Source organism: Phoenix dactylifera, chromosome 1 (genome assembly GCF_009389715.1).
Source record: "Phoenix dactylifera cultivar Barhee BC4 chromosome 1, palm_55x_up_171113_PBpolish2nd_filt_p, whole genome shotgun sequence".
NCBI lineage: Eukaryota > Viridiplantae > Streptophyta > Magnoliopsida > Arecales > Arecaceae > Phoenix > Phoenix dactylifera.
The window spans coordinates 22,934,370-22,946,948 of NC_052392.1; the positions used below are offsets into that span (position 1 = coordinate 22,934,370).

The 12,579-nt window shown below is 40.1% G+C and overlaps 2 protein-coding genes across 3 annotated transcripts; both read left to right on the forward strand.

The window, feature by feature from the left end:
* Positions 1-1,950: 1,950 nt before the first annotated feature.
* Positions 1,951-7,502, forward strand: LOC103718869 (GDSL esterase/lipase At4g26790). 2 transcript variants are annotated; one of them, XM_039130087.1, is made up of 3 exons: positions 1,951-2,368; positions 5,961-6,453; positions 6,527-6,638. In XM_039130087.1, the coding sequence occupies exons 1-3, from the start codon at positions 1,991-1,993 to the stop codon at positions 6,532-6,534; spliced, it is 879 nt and encodes a 292-aa protein (XP_038986015.1). In that variant the 5' UTR covers positions 1,951-1,990; the 3' UTR covers positions 6,535-6,638. The 2 variants fall into 2 exon arrangements, with proteins under 2 accessions (XP_038986015.1, XP_008806091.2); XM_008807869.3 differs by lacking the exon at positions 6,527-6,638 and adding an exon at positions 7,146-7,502 and having other exon boundaries at positions 1,955-2,368.
* Positions 7,503-10,746: 3,244 nt separating this feature from the next.
* On the forward strand, positions 10,747-11,424 carry LOC120111004. Its single transcript, XM_039127265.1, has one exon. The coding sequence runs from the start codon at positions 10,747-10,749 to the stop codon at positions 11,422-11,424; it is 678 nt and encodes a 225-aa protein (XP_038983193.1).
* Positions 11,425-12,579: the final 1,155 nt, after the last annotated feature.

Below are 12,579 nucleotides of genomic sequence, written 5' to 3' on the forward strand. Positions count from 1 at the left end.
TTTAGTCGTAAAAAAATTGTCATCAAATAGAGCTTTTTTTAGGTGAAAAATTAATTTTGGTGCCAAAATTAATTTTGGTCAACTCACAAATGATGATTTTATAGTTCATCACTAAAACATATATTTTTAGTGATGATGTTTGAAAATAGTCACTATAGATATATACCTTTTAATGACAAGATGATAAAGTGGTCATTAAAATTCTTTGTCTTTAATGACGATATAGTATGTTGTCATAATTTTTGGTACTAAAATCAATATTGGTCAATATACTAATAATAATTTTATAATTCATCATTGAAGCATATATCTTTATAGACGATATTTTAAAACAGTCACTATATGTATATACTATTATGATTAGTTTACAGAGTGGTCATCAAAAATATATATATTTAGTGTCGATATATTATGTTGTCACTAAAATCTTATATATATCAATGACGAAATGGCAATATCACCAGCAAAAATATCAAATTTAAATATATTTTAATAGTACATATGTTAATCACTAAAATAAAATATGGATTTTGATTTTCTATCAGTATGTTGTTAAAGCCAAGCCAACCATCATAAGAATTCAAGTAGAGATTTGAAGGATGGTGAGATGTACCTAATACCACATATACCCTATCGAAATTCAATTTAATAAAATTGATTATATATTATATTTTTATTTATTTATTTTTGAAAAGTTAAATATTTATTTTTAACTTGATTTGACCTGATCTATTTAATGAATAACTTACATGAGTCAAGACAATTTAACAATTAGAGAAAAAGAATTTCGATACGAATTCTACTGTTAATATTGCAAGTGATGCACTATAACCTGATAATGGTCATAGATGTAATTATAAAAGGCTTATACGGGGACCGATTTAACTAAGAATTTAGATTATTGATCCAACCTAATTTGTATTAAAAATACATATATAATTAAAATTACTTAAATAAAATATATAATATAAAGTATTAAAAAGCATTCTGTATTACCAACAATTACTTACTAATCACAACATGAATATAAGAATCATGAATTATCTGCTTTTAAAGGACTTTAGAAAAATATTTACAATTATAGAAATATAAATTAATGATATTTTAAATATTCAAGCAAAAGGTTTTCATAATATTATAAATAATAAAATAAATTTTTATATCTTTTTATTTTTTGACAAAAAGAAAAAATATTTTTTATAAAAATAATTAATTATTAAAATATAAAATATTATAATACATTTGAAATGAGTACATTGTATAAAATCTAGTATGGTCATGGCAGCTAGGTAATAGGCAAATATCCAAAAGATCTTAGGTTCTATTTCTTGAATCCTTATTAAATCCTCATTAAAACTCTTGCAAAAGAAGGTTATTAGTGACTCATTAATTCCTTACCTCAATTCAATTCTAATTAAAACTATCTCACTAATACTTACATTTAACAATCATTTGCGCAAAATATTTCTGGCTACTAATATTTTTTAATAATAAAAATAAAAAAAATGTCACAAAAGAAGGTTATTAGTGACTCATTAAAATTGTCTTACTAATATTTACCTTTAACAATCATTCGGTTTTGCCTCATTAAAATTGTCCTATATTAAATTCTCATTAAAACTCTCTAGCTCTCTCCCCCTAACGCCTGGTAATAAGAAAGGGAGACGCAATAAAAAAGAACAACAGCACATTTAACAAGAGAAATAAAGGACCACGTCCGTCCATCTCATGCGTCAATGGCTACAGCTATGCATCGTATGTCTCTTCCCACTATATCACGCTGAATGGTATCTTTCTGGTAATAACAAATATGTAACGCCTGTCCACAATTAAGCCGCTCAACCAACGGCAGACCCACAGTTGGAACAGCGCCTTGAGTACGTGCTGCCTCCGTATTGAACCATCGCCTTCAGCTTTTCCCCTTCCAAGTCCCATCTCTGCTCATTAAAGGGCCCCTCTCCAAGCACCACCCTCTTCCTTCCACTGCCCCATGGCCAACGCAATGTCTCCGCACCTCCTCCTCCTCCTCCTCCTCCTCCTCCTCTCCATCTCTTCCCTCGTCCCTGCCTCTCGTATTCCGGCCGTCATTGTCTTCGGGGACTCCACCGTCGACTCAGGGAACAACAACCAAATCCTCACCGTCCTCAAGAGCAACTTCCAGCCCTACGGCCGGGACTTCATCGGCGGCCGGCCCACCGGTCGCTTCTGCAACGGCCGCCTCCCCACTGACTTAATCTCCGAGGCGCTTGGCCTTCCACCTTCCGTCCCCGCCTACCTCGACCCGGCCTACTCCATCCGCGACTTCGCCCACGGCGTCTGCTTCGCCTCCGCCGGCACCGGCCTCGACAACGCAACCTCCGACGTGCTGGTAAATAGTACATTTCCTTTTCTTCTTCTTCTTCTTCTTCTTCTTCTTCTTTTCGGGTGATCACAGTGCATATCCTTTCTATTACACTACATTAATAGTCGAACCTGGAGCTAAAATGAAATGAAACCATGAGGAATAAGACAAAAGCGGAATGGTATGAAAGAAGTGGGGCAGTCTAGCATCAAAGCAGGCTTGTGAGGGAGTTGGGCAGTTACTTCCTGGGGAAATAAAAGAGAGGTGAGTAGGTGGAGTGTGCACCGATGGAAGAGGAGAGGAGTGAGGACAAGGAATTGGCGAAGCGATGCGCTCGGTTGCTTTGTTGGGATTCTGTGCTTAGAGATGGGTGGGTGCAATACGGCTTTCGTCTGCTCAGAACCAGTCCAGTTTTAGGGTGGCAAGTGCTCTGTTCAGGCCCCCCTGGGCACTGGAAACTCTCGTTTTGAACTGTCCAATTCGAGTGCAATACAAACGGGACTTTATGTTCGTGCAGGGCTATGATCACGCGCGCTTGGTGCGCCTCTGGGCAGTCTTGCGTACGTGCATCGAGATACTGGCGCGAGACTCTCCAAATCCGAGTACTCCTTGGCCTATATAACTTCTGTCCCCGGCCTGAGTTTGTATTGCCACTGCTCTTGCCCATGAATGAGTCGGCTTGGCGCTCATGACCTGAGCTTTTTAGCCTAGTAGTAGTTATACCCCTTCTTTTTATGATAAGAAGGCCAGGGATTCAAGTCCGGTGATGTTATTGCTCAAGATTTCACCCTTAATATGGACAGAAATTCCATCCAACTGAAAACCTTGCGTTTTAAGTCTTAGACTAGCTAGCTCAGGTATTTATTTATATATATTGCGAGACTCCCATGGTGAGATTCTCTCCTAGTCTCAGAAAATAAAAAGGAAAGCCAGGCACTCTCCCTGAAGTGTTACTACTTGTCCAGACACTTTCAAGGAAATAGATTTCATGCGACCTATATAGCATGATTCGACAAAACAATTCTAAGAGTAAAATATCCATTAGTATTCATTTCACCTTTATAAGGACACATGGATGGATCAGTCTATACCTTTTTGTATGCTGTAAAAAGCAATGCTGTAGGTGATGTTAGTAAGTGTTGAGCATAGATTAGTGCACCATAAATGAGACAAGGATGTTATTAAGTTTGCCAACCTAGCATTTGTAACTCCAGACAACTCTTCGTACGCACATAACCGATACCTCAAAAGTATTTTCTGAAAAAATGTCTCCTGTTTGTTATTCTCCTAGGATGTATTTTTTTGCACTTAACATGTGCTTTACTAGAAGCCCTTCTTGTATATATATATATATATACTTTCGACCACCAACATCTAATAGCTTAAGTGGTCACCCATCTCTTCAATTGAGTGGTTTTTCTAGAATCAAATTTAAGTGATGGTGAATTAACCACCATATTCTCTATCTCTCTCTATCTCTCTCTCTCTCTCTCTCTCTCTCTATATATATATATATATATATATATATATATATAACGATAAAGAAACCTAATCAATGCAAGAGATAACTGCAGGGTGAAAAAAGATGGTAGGACTTAAACTTGTTGTATCTACTTTGTCAACTCCAAAGCATATTCACTACCTTCCAAGCGGGTCGTAATAAGTGTGGACTGACTAGTTAGGTGTCTGGCCGAGTTTTGTATCTTTTGACTGTTTTACCGCTTCAGATGGTAGATGGGTCTATCATTGGCTTTGATTGCATTTACAAATAAATCCTGTAGCAATTTATTTTAGGAGAAAAAAAATCCTGCAGCAATTAAGTTGGAATCAGAGTGAGGAGCAAGACAAAAGAAGCTGGAAAGATTCTTGCTCCATGTCATCACCTTAGAAGTCGGATGAAGCTACTGTCATGAACACAGCCATTAGTACCACTTGGACCATAAACATGAACTTTTCTGCAAAAGTAGTCATTTTGATTGAATTTTAGATCCTTTTGCATCCTAAAGCTCAAACAAAACAATAATACTTTCTTGAGCAGCTCGCTAATTGCTTGTAAGGAATTCAGATTTTTTTTTCCTTTTTACCAACCTTCTCTGATATGCGAGAAAAGACAATCACATCTTTCAAAAATAGGGGGAAAAAAGATTATCTAAATAATTCTTGGAAGACGAGATGAGTTTTTTCTTTGTATATCTTTTAATAATTAATACGGCGATATCATGCATACTTGCAAGATAATGAGAGAAAACAAAAAGTGAGCGAAAGTAGGTACGATCTAATAATTGTCACGAGATAATTGCCTATCAGAAAACGATCGGCACGTTGCCTTCTGGGGCGGCCATTAATTCGACAGGAAATGACTTCCTTCCGTGTGGCTGGGCACCATTTTCTCGCAGTTAGGTTGCTTTCTTCGGGTTGCAGGGCTTCAAACGGGTTAGGTTGGCTCAAACCTGATCTCAGACACCAAAAAAGGTTTAGGGTTGTATCTTTGTCGCGAAAGAGGGATCCCACCTACCTTCTCGTGAATCCACCATTGGATCACCAACCGCATAAATCTCAAGTTCTCCAAACTCCATCATTCATCTTCGTGCACAAATCTCAAAGCAGCTAGTGGATGATGTGATGGTGGATTCATACAAAGAAAGATGAGTTCTTCTTTCGCTCGAAAGATACAACCCATGCCCGGGCAACCCATCCCTGAAACATGAAGTCGGTGGATCAAAATTTGTTCAATTTAGACCAACTAATTTTGCAGCTTGGGTTGGATCATTATTTTATGGACCAAACATGAAGTAAACCTGAATAGTTCTTTAAATGGACCTCCATATATTTTGATTGTTTTAGGCCTTACCCGACCCGGGATCCAAGATTTAGATCCAAGTTCTCGTGTACCAATTATGTGCATATCTTCCTAGAAATATGACATATGGTCTAGTTTATGAAAACTCTGTGCCAAGATTTTTGCACCAAAACTCAGCGAATCCTATTCCTTTCCATATCATCTTCCCATCCTTCTCATCACCCTCGCTGGCTTCTCATTTAACCAACTATTTGTCACGCCTTAATTGAAATCCAATATACATATATATATATGAGCATGGCTAAAAAAAGCTGGTTTCAGCCACAAGCAAGTAGTCCAATAACCAAAAAACTAGTAGTAGCAAGGGCAGTGAGCAAGCAACAGGTGGTACAATGGCGGGGACAAAAGGATTGCACACCGACAAGGATAAGCTAACTTCAAAAACCCGTCCTCAGTTCGTATTGCAAGCTATAACTCGTCTGCATCAAACTAAAATCGCTAGTAACCGCCTGTCAGCCATAAGGTGGTGAATTTATTTCCAGGCCTTGTAAAGTTTCAACGTATAAGCCTATCCTAAGTAAACAACGTGCTGGCCCGTTTCCGATCAAAGAACTGGTGAATTATGTCAGGTCAAGGTCGATCCAAAAAGAATTCTGCATGTAAATCTTGAAGACCTAAGGGATCAAATTTAAATAGGAGATGGTGGGATTTAGTCGCTCAACATTCCCTGAACATTAGTCACGTAAATTATGAGACAAGCATTTCAATATTTATCCAAGATGCATGATACCATAATGAACTAACTTGTCATGGATCCAGAATGTGATACCCCTATGGAAAGAGGTGGAGTACTTCAAAGACTACAAGAAGAAGCTGAGAAGGTACGTGGGAAGGGCGAAGGCTAAGTATATCCTGAAGGAGGCAGTGTACATTATTAGCATAGGGACCAATGACTTCCTCGAGAACTACTACTTGCTTGTGACTGGGCGGTTCCTGCAATTCTCCATTGGAGAGTTCGAGGACTTCCTCATCGATCGCGCTGCCGATTTCCTCACCAGAATCTACCGGGTGGGCGCTCGTAAGATATCCTTCGCTAGTCTGAGTGCTATCGGGTGCTTGCCATTGGAGCGGACCACAAATATCCAGCAAGGTGGTGCTTGTGTCGAGAAATACAGCAAGGTGGCCAGGGATTTCAATGCAAAGCTGCAGGCCATGATCGGGAGGCTGGATGCTTCGCTGCCGGGGCTTAAGCTGAGATACTTGGATGCATATGATCCCTTGCTTAATATCATCCAGAACCCATCCTCGTATGGTAAGTTTGGTCTACGGATTCGAAGTTTATTTCCACTTTTTTCACTAAGACGGGGCTTTCTTAACTGCAACAGGCGCATAGTTAGGGCAAGGTCAAGCGTGAACTGGGAGAAAAAAGATAGGTCAATCATGATCGATGACCTGGTTGGGCCCAATCCAATTCAAGTTTGATGGATTGTGGTGAGTCCTTTTCTTTTCTGATCACAGAGAGAGAATGATGGGGAGACCTATTCGGGTGGCACCTATATATATATATGGACCTTTTAGACTATGTCTCGAGTTGGCCATTGTTCTTTGGTGTGCATCTGAATGTGAATCTGAGTCAGGTCAGACCTCCAGGTGGATTCGCGTAAAGGAAGGTGTATCCTTCTTTGGTGCGAAAGATATAACCTTATCCCTCATTTGATTCCATTGCTCCCCTTGTTTTTTTACCAATATAATTAGCTAGGTTGCCATATATCTTTCCAGTTTGATTTGGGTTTGGTATAATTTTTGCATGACCGCTGAGGTGGTAAATGGCTAGTGTTTAAAAAAACACTTAGGTTAATTACGTTTGCATGCATGGGTCGGGCTGGTCTGGAGCTAAAAATACGCGCACTTCATGAAGACTAAAATATTGGATCATCTTTAATCCTCGCCCATTTTTTTTCTGATCATGGAGACGGGACCATGTTAATTGTGTCATGATGCCAGGAATCGAGAATGTGGAAGATGGATGCTGTGCAACCGGGAAGTTCGAAATGGGATATCTATGCAATGAGTGGGAACCGCATACTTGCGAAGATGCAGAGAAGTACGTGTTTTGGGATGCCTTCCACCCCACCGAGAAGGTGAACCGTATTATGGCTAATCTCACACTACGAACTAGTTTGTCCGAGTTTCTGTAAGGGCTATCTCGGTACAAATATATATCATCATACATATGGCCCATAGCAATTCATACATTTGTTCAACGTTGACACTTATTCTTTCCATTATTAGTTGTTTCCAAAACTCCCAAGTATCTGCAATAGATTGTTTTGATCTCTTATTATTATTATTATTATTTTATAGAGAGTGAAAACACTAGAGTCTTATGAAAGAAACACAACTTGCTTCTTCTTTTTCTTCTTCTGAACGTTTTATACTTGCATGCATGATTGCCCAGAAGATTTGCTTCCTGATTGGCTTCCCACGTAATATGAAAAATCTGAAAGAGTGGCACATAGAGTTCTAATGTTTCAAAGTATCCGGATGCTGAGAGGATTCATTGCCATTGATCGAAGCCACCAGTACAGCCTTGAGAGTCTCCCACTGACTTAATTCTGTCATTCAGAAAATTTTTACTGCCGTTCTCAAACCATATATACCAAGCCGCCATTGACTCCGCTGTTGAAACCGACTTCGTCGAGATGGGAATTGCTGCTCTGCTGCGGCTATGAGAGCTCTGATCACAAAGCCGGCACCCCGCCACGGCATCTCTGGGTTATGAGATTATTCTAGGCTAGCTACTTCATATAGACTTGCGACTCCCTAGTGGGCTTGCATAAGCAGGCCTCGGCCCATTAGCTATTTCATCATCTCCACGGCAAATAAATAACAGACCAAGAAGGCCGGTGATACAAGAAATTAAACACCGCCAGAGCCGAGCAATGTATATATATTACCGTATGAGAGAGTTTATTGGAAACAGGGTACATACTTAGTCTCTCGACCCTGCTACAGGAGTGCGGCAGGCCCCCATTGGCCCACATAGCAGGAGTAATTTCGGCCCACATAACGAGTTGGCTTAGCTCGTGGACGGTCAACATGCTTTGTCATGTTAGCCGACAAGAGTAGACCGCATTGCACGCCCAAGATATCTTGCATCACACAAACAATCGCCAGCTATAAATTTGTTGGCGCCCCTCTCCTGAGGACTTATGCTTCGACTAGGTCCACATTCCAATTCTAGATATATATATATTTTTTTGTTAAAAAAAAGGGGGGAAAAACAACATCTTATAACAAATATATCATTCAAAATAGCACAACTTGTGATTTTTTTTATGAATAATTATTCAAATCTTAGAACAAGTCATTCAAATGAAGCACCTCTCTTGGTAGAAGGATGGTTGGATAGGAATGGCAACAGATACGTATGGGTTGGGTAGAGTTAGAGAAGGTAGGTTGTGGTATGTTAAGCCGAGTAAAAATGCAAAAATATTTTTTTATTATACAAATCAAATAAATAAAAAAGAGTATAAAAATAAATCTTTATACTTCGCATAACATTAAACAAAATAAGAATAAAAAATATAAAATATAGCAAACCAAAAGGAGGGGATGATGGACGACCGAGCGAGCAACTCGAGTGAAGGGCGGGTGGGTAGGGGAATTTAGTGAAGATCTATGATAATATGGAAATAGATCAAGTTAGGGATAAGCATTACCATTATCCACTCCTGCTCCAGATTCGGTGTTAGTTTTAAAGTCAAAACCTATCTCTGCTGTTGAGTATAAACAAATCAGATAAAACTCACCCTAGTAGAATCGGTTCAAGATGAGTAATTCCAATCAGGTGGCTTACATTCCCATCCCTGTTGTTGGATGTTTATAGCCTTTAGAATTGTTTTTGGCTTCCCATCAAACAATGATGTTTAATAATATTCTAATAGAAACATAAACTATGGCACCATCAAATATGCTAACACGGAATGATGTTAGGTTTTGTGAAATTGTCACCATTAGTTAGAGACGGAATTTTTGCCTAAAAGTTTGTTCCATCGTTTATGTCAAATAGTCTCTCTCCTCAATCCACGGACGTTAAATAGCCATAGAATAAGATATCAACAAGTAATACATTTATGAAGTACATAACAGTGTTAGTTGTTAAAGATGTTCATCAAAGAGAAAACAAATGCAAGAACAAAGACACAAGGAAAATAATTATTCAATGAGCAACTTATTGTTATTAGAGGTTATTGCTAGCAAAAAAATAAGTAAATAAAATTAGTGTAATATCATTGGATATAACCTAAAAAAAAAAGAAATAAAGAAATCGGATCTGCAATAGAACATACTGATGTGATGGCATATCCATTCAAAACTCAGCTTGTATCTTTTTGCCTTTCATCGCATGCCAATGGCAGATGCTATATTCCATATATCGCAATACATCAACCTCAAACTTCAAATCATGGTCGCTTAACAAGACAAAATTGGCTAAAACCTCGAAATTTCCTTAGCAGATAACAGCTTATCGTCAAGCCAATGGACGAGTTGATGGTAAGAACATGTCAAAGACCAAATCAAAGTCTTCCCCTCACCACTGAGAAGGTCAGGATGGAGCTAAGAAAAGGGCTTCTGGCAAACCATAGCCAAGAGTGAAAACTAAATCCTCGATTCGGTCTACCAAAATGTCACTCTCGCAACAAAAATTCCATATTCTATGGCCTCATGCCCTAAGAATATATGTCAGCCTCTTTAAAATTGTTATAGGGCTCGTTTGGTTCGCAGAAAAAGAAGAAGAGAAAGTGTTGTCAACGGAAAAATAATAAAATGCCTCTTGTTTGGTTGGAGTTTTTAAAGAAGAGAAATGTAAAAGTTGTATTCCCATGATAATATGATTTCCATAATTCATGGGAAAGTCTTTTCCAAAAGAAATATTCTATAAGGCGGTCCATCTTTATTTTTTTCTAAAAAAGCCCTTCAGCATTCAAGAGGCATTAAATACCTAATTTTTATTAAGGGTATAATAAGAATTACACAACTTTTCCAAGAAAGTGGATGGTCAACCAAACATAAGCACTCTGAAAATATGTCACTTTTCCATGTTTAACCAAACATGTCAAAAGTACATTTTCAGGCATCTCTTTCTAGAAATCTTTTTTTAAAAATTATATTTTTAGAAGAAAAAATGCTTTTCGCGAACCAAACGAGCCCCTAAAGTTTATACGTATTACGCACTATATGCATGCGAGACTCCATTGTACGGCCCAACCTTGTAAGGCCACAACCACAGGACCACGGCAGGGGTGGGCCGAAAGGTGTCCGCCATTAGCCCACCGAGCCCATTGGACCTTGGGGACCGCAAGGTATTGGGATCTCCTTGGCTTTCCCCTTTATAAATCTCCTCTTGGAATCATCCCCCACCTTCCCTTCTACCCATCTGAACTGAAGAAAAAGAAGCGAAGGGAGCGTTCCAGCGGCAGCACAGAGCTGACAGTCCAAAATTGGTACCCACCTACCAACCTCTTCCATCTCTTCGCCGTTTCTCCAAACGGCTGGTCGGCGATAGCGAGATAGAGAGAGAAAGGGATAAGATTCTGAGGGGATGAAGAAACTAGGGAGGAGGGTCCACCCGACCCCTGCGGCCGCAGCGGCGGCGGCGCCGTGGGAGCAGCTGGCGGCTCTCCCGGCGGCCATGATGGCTCTGGCGACGGCGCTGACGGCGGAGGAGCAAGAGGTGCTGGCCTATCTCCTATCCGGCGGCGTCGGAGGAGGTGGTGGTAGTGGTGGTGGTGGTGGTGGGAGGGGGAAGTGGAAGGAGGAGCGGCGGGGGCGGCAGCAGCACCCGCCGGAGCTGGGTTGCCGGTGCTTCGGGTGCTACAAGAGCTTCTGGGCGCGGTGGGACGCGTCGCCCAACCGCCACCTCATCCACCGCATCATAGACTCCGTCGAGGAGACACTCGAGTCCAGGGAGCGCACCCGGGGGAAGGGCCGCCGCCGGCGGAGCGGCCGGGGCGGCGGACGGAAGGGTGGGGAAACGACGGAGGAGACGGCGGTGAAGGCGGAGGAGGAAGAGCTTTTCGGGGTGGAGGGGAAGGGTTTCACGGTAGTTGACGGAGGACACGCTGCGGATGATGATGATGATGATGATGATGATGATGGGGAGGAGGAAGACGAGAAGGGAGATGAGGTTAATGGAGCTGGTGGTGGTGGGGAGACTAAGAGCTCGGTGAGGAGGTTTGTGAGTTTTATTGGAGAGAGGGTTTGGGGAGTGTGGAATTAAAGACCCAAACAAAGAAAGAAATAAGTATAGCTGGGACTTGGGAGGAGGGGGCAAAAAAAAATCTAAATGTTCTTGGAGGTCAGTTTTGATCCAATCTCTCCTTCCTTTCTTCTTTTATTTCTTTATGTTTGTTTTTCCTCCTTTTTTTTCAAGGCAAGATAAGCTATCCTTCTGTTCTGTATTATAATTTTCCTTTCTCGCTTGCAATGAGAAATATGAACTTTCTGGCCAAGCAAGGCCTTGTAAAAAGGAGTTAAAAAATGGAAAACTAGTTTATATTCATCTCTGCTCTTCTTCTTCCTCTAATTTTGATTTTATTTATGGAATTTCTTGTCTCACGCAGAGTACAAACAAAAAGATTCAGTATTTTCTAGTATATTCTTAGATGAACAAGAAATGATAACACTTAGAATGTGAACTCTTCCTATATAACTTATTCACAGTGCTCCTCTTTTTATTATTTGGGTTTGAACTTTTTAGGTTGATGGGAAATTGAACATATACTTGTGACTGATGAACCAAAGTAGGGAAACTGTCACAAGTGATATGGACAACAACCATAGCCTCTTCGTTTGCTCATTTTTAATTTGAGAATTAGAAGATGATGGGGGGGGGGGGGGGGGGGGGGGGACTAGTTTGGGAGCCCACAAGCCGTTTGTAGGGCTAAAACCCATCCTTACTCTGTCAGTAGTTGATATCATGTCATGAAATATGTACCCCGTTTTTCCATTATTGAGCTATTGATGCAGGCTTCATTAATTCATTGCTGCCAACTATTTACTCCCCTGTCCCCTTTTAATATTCTTCATGTGGCAAGTGGGATGTGTGTGATATTATTTATTCGTTTTCCATGACATTATCCTTACGGACTATTGTTTTCCCTTGTCCCAAATCCAATGAAGCTAAGCCAATACTTCTTCTATTACTAGATACCACCCTTGCTCTTATTGGCACAAGTTTTGTATGGATTGAAATGCTGCGGTATAGATTGGTCGGCAGAAAGCAGGGTCGACTAAAGCTCTGGTATGGAAGAAGAGCACAACCACTAAAGCCAGAATTTGTTTGCCTTTAGCATCTCCAATTTTTTTTTTTTTAGAGCCTCTTTTTTTATTGGGACTGCTTGTCTATGGCATCTATTCCCCTCTTTTCTTTTCT

Coding starts and splice junctions, on each gene's coding strand:
- LOC120111004 (XM_039127265.1), top strand. CDS start 10,747: ATGAAGAAACTAGGGAGGAGGGTCCACCCGACCCCTGCGGCCGCAGCG.
- LOC103718869 (XM_008807869.3), top strand. CDS start 1,991: ATGGCCAACGCAATGTCTCCGCACCTCCTCCTCCTCCTCCTCCTCCTC. Junction 2,369..5,960: donor ACGCAACCTCCGACGTGCTG/GTAAATAGTACA, acceptor TCATGGATCCAG/AATGTGATACCCCTATGGAA. Junction 6,454..7,145: donor CCAGAACCCATCCTCGTATG/GTAAGTTTGGTC, acceptor TCATGATGCCAG/GAATCGAGAATGTGGAAGAT.